The sequence below is a fragment of the Astyanax mexicanus genome, chromosome 3, assembly GCF_023375975.1.
Source record: "Astyanax mexicanus isolate ESR-SI-001 chromosome 3, AstMex3_surface, whole genome shotgun sequence".
Lineage (NCBI taxonomy): Eukaryota > Metazoa > Chordata > Actinopteri > Characiformes > Acestrorhamphidae > Astyanax > Astyanax mexicanus.
The window spans coordinates 17,832,786-17,844,325 of record NC_064410.1 but is presented as its reverse complement, the minus strand read 5'-3'; the positions used below and the strand labels follow the sequence as shown (position 1 = coordinate 17,844,325).

Sequence of the window (11,540 nt, the reverse complement as noted above, 5' to 3'; positions counted from 1 at the left end):
TAACACCCCCCAGAAGGAACTGGAGTGGGACGGGGGAAAGGGCATTCACAACGACGACGACCATCCATTGCACAAGGATTACCAGAGGGAGGCGCGTCAGGAGCCCTGCGAACCAGGGGCTGGGAGCTGGCTTTCCAAGATGATGTGTGTGAAAGGATCCAGAACATCATTGGCAGCCACCCAGCAGCACCTTACAAACTGCCTAGATGGTAGATTCCTCCCCCTCCACAGTCATGGGCGGAACATCATTGGGAGTAGGAATTTTCCTAGTTCCTGATTAACTCTCTCACACTGACCATTACTAGTGGGATGAAAACCTGAGATAAGAGTGACATGAACACCTAGATGTTTAAAAATGCTTTTCAGACCCTGGATGTGAACTGTGTGCCTCTTTCAAAAGTATATAATCAGTCATGCTGTTGTAGCACCACAGATATATAGACCCAATTACACAACCACTACAATGAGTGTTACTTGATAAAATAATTAGGATAGTTCTAGGACCAGTTAGGTTCGCTCTAGGAGCAATACACATGGAAGAAATGAGACCAGAATTTGTGCAGCAATAAAGTGTATTAAAATGTCAATCAATGCCAGTAGGTAAATAAAACAATGTAACAAAATAAATTCTGTAAATAAATAAATAAAAAACAATTCAGTTACTCAGTTTCCAAAAGAATTCACCCTTCAATAACCTTGGTCAACAATGAAAATGGTAAGTATACCCTTTGTATTTCAGTATTTGTATATTTAATATTATATTAATTACTATTATTTCTCTAATCACCTGTGTTCTCTATTTTAGAGGTATTTATGCAGTTTAAGGTAAGTATTATTTTATTACTTTAATCTATTTATAGGTATTTTATAACTAATTAATTATTTCTTTCTTCTAGGTCTAATGGATTATTGATTAAAGGTAAGTATTATTATAATTACTGTTATCCAATTAAACCTCTAGGTTATTTTACACCAATAGTATACCCTTTAACAAACAACCAGAAATAAAAAATAACAATTCTCTGTAGCAAAAACAATAAATGAATATCAAAACCACTTAGAAATTATCAAAATCAAATAACAGTAATCCAACCAATTAAAATTTAACCCTTTTCAGTATCTTTGTAGAGTGTCCTTTCTTTCAAAAAAAAATAAAATAAAATAAAAGTGTCCTTTTTACTCAAATAATCTTAAAGTCCACAAATTTTCTTTAATGTTCACTATCAAGTGTTTGAAAATGTGAATGAAGTGTAATGAAGTCACTTGGGTCCTCGGGCTTGGCTCGCCATCCTAGCACCGCGCACTGCACCGGCCGTGTGCAGCTGAACGACACGAGGAGTGTTCGGGAAGATCCATTTCCAATCCATTTCACCCAACAAAAAAACTGGCCTGTTTACATAAAACAGTGTCTGAGTTTCACATAACTCTTAACTTTTTTTTTTTTATACACTTACATAACCGAACTCAGTAAAAAACATTACTTTTAACAGTATTACATTCAAAACAGGTCTTAAACATCCAAAATACAGCTTAATAAATCTCCACCGTTCCATAAAATTACATTTATAAGTGGATAAACTCATCTCACACCTTAACCAATAGCGTTAGCATAGCCTCAGGCTTGAAATATATACACGAGGGTTAGCTTAGCATAAGCTTAATAAGCTAAATTCAACACATTAGCTTAGCGTAGGCTAAATTAGCTTAGCATTAGCTTATCACAGGCTAGATTCAATGGGCTAGCTTAGCATAACAAAACGCGTTAGCCGCTAGGCTAATTAGCGCTATTTTATTCCTCTATTTATTCGGCAATTTGGTCAGAAAACATGTTTAAATATACTCTAAACTCACCGAATCCTATCCAAGGTTTTCACACACCACCCCAGGGCACATGGACACCAGGTTCTACCTCCACCTGGAGATTACCGGAGCGTGTAACTGGCAACGTTTCACGAGGCACAATAAGTGAGCCTTTCCCCCTTTCTCCACTCTGCAGCCTCAACTCTAACAGCGGTCAGCTTGGTAGTGATTTACTCACTAACCACAACGCTGAATTCTAGCGTTTTCTAGTATTTTTTTTAATACTTTAAGCAGAGAACTTCTTGCATGACCTGTCTCTTCTCCTCCCGCAGAACTTTCTGGGTAAAACAGCCAGGGATTGACGTCCACTAACCAACAGGCTCCGCCTCTGTCTCTTAGAGGATTATTATGATTGGCTGCTGTTTAGCGCCTAAAAGTTTTATTTCATTTATTATCTAAAATAAATAAAAACGATTTCCTTTTCATTTTAAACACTGTTTGGGAGTTTTCTTTTTTTCTATTAATTAATTTATACTGTTTCAGAATAATTAAAGAAATAATAAAAATATATATTCATTATTTACTTTCTGCAGTTATCTAATTTATCTGTCTTTGTGACCCATTTAAGACCTGGGTTACACCCTCCCGTCTTTAACTGCATGCACATCCCTGTGCATTGGACTAGTGGGATGTCTCACAGCAGGATTGGCATATTCCATAGAGGCAGCTTCTATAAGAGACTGAGTGAGGGCTGTAGTCATACCTTGGAATAGGGACTGGACAATGGATATCAGAGGATTGCCTAGCTCTGGATAGGTTAGTCTCTTGGCTTTTTCTCTGTGTCTTGTGGAGCGTCTCACTGATGCTGGAGTTTCTTCATCCTCAGATTCCTCTGTGGAAGGCTGTAGGTGTTCTGCATTTTCTGGTACCTCTTCAGCAGGTGTAGCAGAATGCAGCATTTCAGAATTTAGAGCTGGATCGTCGACATGGTCTGTAGGTAAGTATTCATTTTCTGCTAATCTTTCAGGTAGGTTTTCTTTTACAGGGATCTTCTCAGGTAAGTTTTCTCTTTCAGGAATCTCAGGTTCAGCAGACGGGTTCTTTACAGCTGGTTCAAGCTGGATTCTGAAGTTAGAGTCAACTGGTATTCTTTCATCCTCATGGATCTGAACAATTTCAACAGGTTCAAGCCTTAAGGGAACTGAAGAATAGTAGATTGGGTAGTCATCAGAATCAGAGTTAGAATCAGACTCTTCTGAATTCTCTTTGGGTGACATCTGTCTTGTTCTTGGTCTCCTAACCTTAGAAATAGGAAGGTCAGCTTCTTCTGGTGATAGAAAGTTGCACGGTCGGAGCAAATCTCTGTGCAATGTACGTAGGGGCCCAGCCTTGTTCTCAGGCTTTACTGTGTACACTGGGAGTTCTCCTGCTCTGCCCACAACAACATACACAACAGATTCCCATTTATCTGACAATTTATGTTTTCCCCTCAGTTTCACATTCCTCACTAACACACGATCACCCTTCTCTAGGGTTGATTCAGTGACTCTTTTGTCAAATCGTGCCTTGTTTCTTTCAGCAGATTTTGCAGCATTCTCGGTAGCCAATCTATAGCTCTCTTCCAGTTGATTTCTCAGATGGCTCACATACTGAGAGTGAGTCTTCTCATGTTGCTTGTTCACAGAGATGTTGAAAGCGAGGTCGATTGGCAGTCTTGGTTTCCTTCCGAACATAAGTTCGTAAGGGATAAACCCTGTACTGTCATGCTTCGTACAGTTATAAGCATGTACTAATGGCTTAACAAAATCTCGCCAACACGACTTCTCTTTCTCTTGCAAAGTCCCAATCATGCTCAGTAGTGTCCGATTGAATCGTTCCACCGGATTACCACGTGGATGATATGGTGTAGTCCTTACTTTATGAATTCCCATGACTTCACACAGCTCCTTGATCGTTTTGGACTCAAAGTCAGGACCTTGGTCACTGTGCAGCTTTTCAGGAACACCATAATGGATTATGAAGTTCTCCCATAAGCACTTCGCCACAGTCCTGGCCTTCTGATTGGGAGTAGGTATTGCCACAGCATATTTGGTGAAATAATCTGTGATCACCAGGATGTCTTTGGTGTTGCTGCGATCTGGTTCTAATGACAGGAAGTCCATACACACCAATTCTAGGGGTCTTGTTGCTTTGATGTTAACTAATGGTGCGGCTCTTTCAGCTGGTGCTTTCCTGAGTACACAGCGACTGCATGTCTTTAGCTTCCTCTCCACATCTGATGCCATTTGGGGCCAATAAAAGCGTGCTCTTAAAAGATCTAGGGTACGCTCCAACCCTAGGTGGCCCATGTCATCATGGAGGCTCTTCATTACCATCTCTCTTAGTTCTTCTGGTAGAACTAGCTGGAAATTGACATCTTGTCCTAGTTGTCTTCTTCTGTACAAAATTCCGTCCTTCATTTGTAACCGATTCCACTCTCGGCACATCAGAGAAAGTTTTGGCATCTCCCTTCTTGCAGATGGGGTTGGCACCTCTCCCCTTTCAAAAGATGAGATTACTTCTCTGATAACAGGGTCTGACCTCTGTTTCTGTTGTAACTCAACTTCAGTTATCATTGGGATGACTGGAAACCCTTCAAAGTGTTCGCCCAACACAAAAGCATCAGGTAAAGAATCAGGATGAGTAGACAGGGATCCGACTAAGGGAATGGGTTCGACTTCTGATGCACTCAAGGATGGCTGGCATACTAACCGAGCTTCGCAGATTGCCTGGACCACTTCGGTGCTCACTTCTGCATTAGTGGTAAGCTCTGGTAAGTGTTGCAGCGTAAACTGTCTAATTCGGTCTTGTTCTTTCTGAGAAGAAGGGTCATCAATTTTAGTATTCATGGGATGTCGTGAGAGGGCATCTGCATCGAGGTTATGTTTGCCAGGTCTATATTGCAACTTAAAGGAAAATGTGGACAATGCTGACAACCACCTGTAGCTTGCAGCATCCAACTTCGCTGAAGTGAGGATGTATGTCAGAGGATTGCTGTCAGTTATCACTGTGAACGAATTGCCATATAGATAGTCAGAAAATTTGTCTGTTACAGCCCACTTGAGGGCCAAGAATTCAAGCTTATGCGCTGGGTATCGCGCTTCACTTTTTGAAAGACCACGACTGGCATATGCTATTACACGTTGATGCCCGTCCTGCTCCTGGTATAAGGCAGCTCCAAGGCCAATGGTGCTGGCGTCGGTGTGCAAGATGTATGGCAGACTGGGGTTGGCAAATCCCAGGACAGGGGCTGAAGTGAGTTTAGCGATGACAGTGTCAAAAGCTTCCTGACAGTTTTCCGTCCAGCGGTCCCCAAACAGTTCTTTTGGCTTGTAGTACTGGTTCTGACTTTTGGTCAGCTTACATCCTTTCCTCTTAGGAGCATATCCAGCAGTTAGCTCATTCAGCGGTTTGACTATCTTCGAGAAGTCTCTGATGAACCTTCGATAGTACCCTGCAAATCCTAAAAAGGAACGGAGTTCTTTGAGGTTCTTGGGACTCGGCCAGTTCTTCAGGACTGCAATTTTCTCTGGGTCAGTTTTCACTCCATCACTGGATACAATGTGTCCAAGGTATCGGACGGACTTCTGGAAAAATTTACATTTCTCAGGGGATAGCTTGAGACCATACTCCTTGAGTCGTTGGAGGACTTTGAAAAGGCGCTCCTCATGCTCTTCTAAGGTTTCTGAGAAGATAATGAGGTCGTCCAGAAAGACAATGACTTCTCGGAGGTTGAGGTCTGACATACACTTCTCCATGAGTCTTTGAAATGTACTTGGGGCGTTAGTGATCCCCTGCGGCATACGATTCCATTCCCAGAATCCAAGTGGGCATACAAAAGCTGTTTTATGTTTATCTGCTTCTTCTAGCTCAATCTGATAATACCCTGACTTCAGATCAAGAACTGAGAACCATTTGGATCCTGTCAGCACAGAAAAGGTTTCCTCCAAATGAGGTAGGGCATATGCATCTTTCACAGTTTGCAGATTGAGTTTCCGGTAATCTACACAGAGTCTTACTTCACCGTTCTTCTTCCTGACTACAACAATAGGGGATGAAAAGGAGGATTCAGACTCTCTGATTACTCCAGACTCTAACAACTCTTCTAGATGTCTTTTTACTGCATCAAAGTCCTGAGGATGTATTGGTCTAGCTCGCTGTTTGAAAGGAGTTTCATCAGACAACTTGATGCGATGTTTCACTTGGTTTGTGTGTCCAAAGTCCAGGTCGTGGTGAGCAAAGACTTCAGGCATAGCTCTCAGTTTGCACTCTATCCTTTCTCTCCACTCAGCTGGGACAGGTGAATCAGCAAAGTCAAACTTGATACTTGCATCTATGGCAGAAGCTGTCATAGGTGAGGTGTCAATGGAGTTTTTATTCAATGCATCACTGGGCAGGATTTGTTGCAGTGCATGCAATTCAGCAAGGACTCGATTAGGGGTTAGGGTGATATCATGGTCTGTCTCGTTCCTCAGTACCACAGGCAGCTTAGCATGAAACTTGTCAGGTAGACTAATCAGGCTGTTGGTCACAATGAGACCACCAGGAAGAGAAGCTGTTGAGGGTGACTCCAGAACAACCCATCGGTCAGCACCTCTGTGGTTCACGGATCCTTCTAAAATAGAACACTGGCCTGCTGGAATGATTTTGGGTGCATTACTATGAAGCCTTACCGTGCCTACTGTGCAGTTTTCAGTTTGCTTATGTCTCATTTCTAGTGTTTTCAGGACCATTTTATAGCCATGATGTGGTGACTGATGTTTCAACTGATTCTTCTCAAAATGTTTCTCATACAGGACATCCAAAGTATTGGTTCCTATCAGCAAGGTGGGTCGTGCTGCTTCACTGATGTCTGCAACAACTAATGCTAAGGTAGGAACTTCCACAGCTGTACCTAGAAACTCTTTTGGAAAAGTGATGTTCAATTCTACATAACCTGAATACGGAACAGGCTGTCCATTAGCTGCTTCTACTTCTAGTAGATCACCAATAGGTTTACAGCTCAGGGCTGGCTGATGTGTCTCATGAAAGGATTTGGAAACAGTTGTCACCTGTGACCCTGTGTCAAGCAAGCAGTTGTATTTCTGTCCATCAATGACCACTTCAGAAATACACTTGGTCCCTACTAGACCTCTGGGTAGGTTACCATATGTTTTGGTCTGAGTAGTTTGGTTGTTTACACTGGCCCTGGTAACATTAGGGTTCTTAGTTCTCTGTGAGATTGTCTGGTTCACTGTACTGTGTTCACGGTCCCAAGCATGCTGCTTCTCAATTAACTGCTTCTTTTTAGCAGCCACTAAGGAAGGGTTGGGATCAGCTGGACAGGATACAGCAGTATGTCCGTCTTCTCCACAGCAGAAACAGTACCATGGTCTCGGCCTTTGACTGGACTCTTTGGTAGCACTGGTCTGTGTTTCTTGTGTCACTGTTCTGTCTCTTTTCTTGTTTCTCATTTCAGACAGCACTGCAATGGGTTTCTGTGGCTCTGGAACCATCATGTTGGCAACTTGACTCTGCAGGTGGGCTACTTGTTGTCTCAGCTCTAAAATAGCACCTTCTGAGTACTCAGGGCATTTTGGCTTTGACACTTTAAGTTGCCCTTGCAAGTCTTTGACTTGTTTTCTTAGGCTGTCAACCTCAGCACTAAGGGTTTCTTCTTCTTGGCTAACATAAGTCTCAGCCCTGACAGCATGGGAGCTGGCACGAAACTTTGCATTACCAAGATGCTTTTTCATTCTCATCTCTTTGGCAATGTGCTTATCTTCTTCCATACGCAGATGGAACAATAGCTCAGAAAATGAGGGTGGGTTATTCTTCTTCTGCTCCAGCTGGAGGTCAGCAAGTAACCCATTATCCCAACATCCACGACAAAACTGGCGTAACAGGTGCCTGTTCTTCTCACTGGTGGGTAGACTGCCTTGTTTGATCACTTTACTTAAAACAATGTAGAGCCTTTGGAGGTATTCGGACGGCTTTTCACCAGCATCCTGTAGAGTATTCAGAAATCTTGCGAAGAGCTCATCACCGTCTTCAACAGTGGCGAAAGCTGAGTCAAGTAGGTCTAGATAAGCTCTTGGAGTAGCCTGTGGACTCAGATGCTTTACTAGATTAGCTGCTGGAGGCAAAAGACTATCAAGAACTCTTCTGGATCGACACAAGTCTGACACTGCAGGGTCTTGCAACAGTAGTTCAACGTTGTTTCTCCATGTCTCATAGTCAACCTCATTATTAGGATGGGGTTTCTTCCCTGAAAAGACTCTAAGCCTTACTGGGGCATTTGCATGTGCTGCAGTTTCTCCACTCCTTACAACATGTTCAACAACAACGCGTTGAATAGCAGGAGGGTTCAATTCCTCTGGTGTGAGCACCACATTATGTTCAGATCGTCTCTCTGAGTTAATCGCTGGGAAGCTCTGAGCATTCGTCGGTGACTGCGGATAAGCTGAAGACACTTGATTTGTAGGTTCTGCCTCCCATGAACTGGAACTGTCTTGGATTCGGCCAGTTTGGTTATCTTCTTGACATGTCATTGTTTCACGACACAGAAGGAGTTGCTCTTGTAGAAGTTCTGTTAACGGCTTCCTGCTTTGTGCTGCTAGCTTTTGGAATTCGGCTAGGAACCAGTTTGCATCAGTTTTTGTGGCTGAAGGCATGTATACGCTTGCCAAAGCAGTTATCTTGTAGGAGACATCTTTTTGCCTTGAACTACGGTAAGTATATGGCAGTAAGGGTTTTAGAGTACTGAGAGCTAAAGAACTTTTAAACTCCACTATTGCATTTTTGTGAAAGGCTGACGTGGGGTTATCAATACGCAGTACCCTTGCAATGTAGCCATGCTGCTCTAAATAGTCAGTTAGTTCTGTATCTGTTTCTGTCTCAGTTAACCCACTAACAAGAACTGAGTTAGCAACATTAACTTCTTCCTGTTCTACAATTTCCATGGTGAGTATACACTTTGAGTGCTATTTTAGATCTAGATTTTGTTTAGCTTATTTATATAGTTTTTAGGTGTGTGTTCTAATTATTTGGTCTCACTGCTTCCAGTTTTATTACTCCTGGCTGGCTCGCCAAGTTCTGTAGCACCACAGATATATAGACCCAATTACACAACCACTACAATGAGTGTTACTTGATAAAATAATTAGGATAGTTCTAGGACCAGTTAGGTTCGCTCTAGGAGCAATACACATGGAAGAAATGAGACCAGAATTTGTGCAGCAATAAAGTGTATTAAAATGTCAATCAATGCCAGTAGGTAAATAAAACAATGTAACAAAATAAATTCTGTAAATAAATAAATAAAAAACAATTCAGTTACTCAGTTTCCAAAAGAATTCACCCTTCAATAACCTTGGTCAACAATGAAAATGGTAAGTATACCCTTTGTATTTCAGTATTTGTATATTTAATATTATATTAATTACTATTATTTCTCTAATCACCTGTGTTCTCTATTTTAGAGGTATTTATGCAGTTTAAGGTAAGTATTATTTTATTATTTTAATCTATTTATAGGTATTTTATAACTAATTAATTATTTCTTTCTTCTAGGTCTAATGGATTATTGATTAAAGGTAAGTATTATTATAATTACTGTTATCCAATTAAACCTCTAGGTTATTTTACACCAATAGTATACCCTTTAACAAACAACCAGAAATAAAAAATAACAATTCTCTGTAGCAAAAACAATAAATGAATATCAAAACCACTTAGAAATTATCAAAATCAAATAACAGTAATCCAACCAATTAAAATTTAACCCTTTTCAGTATCTTTGTAGAGTGTCCTTTCTTTCAAAAAAAAATAAAATAAAATAAAAGTGTCCTTTTTACTCAAATAATCTTAAAGTCCACAAATTTTCTTTAATGTTCACTATCAAGTGTTTGAAAATGTGAATGAAGTGTAATGAAGTCACTTGGGTCCTCGGGCTTGGCTCGCCATCCTAGCACCGCGCACTGCACCGGCCGTGTGCAGCTGAACGACACGAGGAGTGTTCGGGAAGATCCATTTCCAATCCATTTCACCCAACAAAAAAACTGGCCTGTTTACATAAAACAGTGTCTGAGTTTCACATAACTCTTAACTTTTTTTTTTTTATACACTTACATAACCGAACTCAGTAAAAAACATTACTTTTAACAGTATTACATTCAAAACAGGTCTTAAACATCCAAAATACAGCTTAATAAATCTCCACCGTTCCATAAAATTACATTTATAAGTGGATAAACTCATCTCACACCTTAACCAATAGCGTTAGCATAGCCTCAGGCTTGAAATATATACACGAGGGTTAGCTTAGCATAAGCTTAATAAGCTAAATTCAACACATTAGCTTAGCGTAGGCTAAATTAGCTTAGCATTAGCTTATCACAGGCTAGATTCAATGGGCTAGCTTAGCATAACAAAACGCGTTAGCCGCTAGGCTAATTAGCGCTATTTTATTCCTCTATTTATTCGGCAATTTGGTCAGAAAACATGTTTAAATATACTCTAAACTCACCGAATCCTATCCAAGGTTTTCACACACCACCCCAGGGCACATGGACACCAGGTTCTACCTCCACCTGGAGATTACCGGAGCGTGTAACTGGCAACGTTTCACGAGGCACAATAAGTGAGCCTTTCCCCCTTTCTCCACTCTGCAGCCTCAACTCTAACAGCGGTCAGCTTGGTAGTGATTTACTCACTAACCACAACGCTGAATTCTAGCGTTTTCTAGTATTTTTTTTAATACTTTAAGCAGAGAACTTCTTGCATGACCTGTCTCTTCTCCTCCCGCAGAACTTTCTGGGTAAAACAGCCAGGGATTGACGTCCACTAACCAACAGGCTCCGCCTCTGTCTCTTAGAGGATTATTATGATTGGCTGCTGTTTAGCGCCTAAAAGTTTTATTTCATTTATTATCTAAAATAAATAAAAACGATTTCCTTTTCATTTTAAACACTGTTTGGGAGTTTTCTTTTTTTCTATTAATTAATTTATACTGTTTCAGAATAATTAAAGAAATAATAAAAATATATATTCATTATTTACTTTCTGCAGTTATCTAATTTATCTGTCTTTGTGACCCATTTAAGACCTGGGTTACACCGTGATGTCTGAAAACATGGGTGTAGATGGCTTGGGCAGTTTGAAAGGCAGTGGGCAGAGAGGAAAAAAGGATACATTTCACACCCCTTAAGAAACAATCATCTACAGTAGGAATGGTTGTATATCCATCAGATACGGGCATTGAGAAATTAAACCGTGATAAGAGAAGGGACAAATGAGCTTGTCTGGGGTTAAGACACTTAGCTTTAAGATATTCCAGATTTTTGTGATATGTAAGAACCGTGAATGGGTGCGTGGCCCCCTCCAGCCAGAGTTTAACAGCAAGCAGCTCTCTATCCCCTATAATCTCTCTATCCCAATAATTACACTTAGCAGCAGTGAGTTTGCATGAAAAAATGCTACAGGGTACAACTTGGGTACAACTTGTACAACAGAACAGCCCTAACCCCTGTTTCTGAGGCATTGACTTCAACAGTAAATGGTAAGTCTGCATTGAGGTGTTTCTGAATGGGAGCCGAGACAAATGCAGCTTTAAGATTATCAAAGGCGGTTTGAGCTTCACAGGACCATGAGAGGGTTTTGGCTGCCCCCATACTTGCTGTTAACTACGCATTTGCATACGCATCATGAATGCTTTGCGTATC

General features: G+C 40.9%; 1 protein-coding gene across 2 annotated transcripts; it reads right to left on the bottom strand.

Moving 5' to 3' along the window:
• Positions 1-554: 554 nt before the first annotated feature.
• Positions 555-10,930, bottom strand: LOC111196705 (uncharacterized). Of its 2 annotated transcripts, none has more exons than XR_007438392.1 (2): positions 1,852-10,930; positions 555-1,389 (listed from the first exon to the last, which is right to left on the bottom strand). XR_007438392.1 is itself a non-coding variant. In XM_049476133.1 (2 exons), exon 2 carries the CDS (start codon positions 8,778-8,780, stop codon positions 2,436-2,438), a length of 6,345 nt encoding a protein of 2,114 aa, XP_049332090.1. In that variant the 5' UTR covers positions 8,781-9,883; positions 10,346-10,930; the 3' UTR covers positions 555-2,435. The 2 variants fall into 2 exon arrangements, 1 of the variants encoding a protein (XP_049332090.1); XM_049476133.1 differs by having other exon boundaries at positions 555-9,883; positions 10,346-10,930.
• Positions 10,931-11,540: the final 610 nt, after the last annotated feature.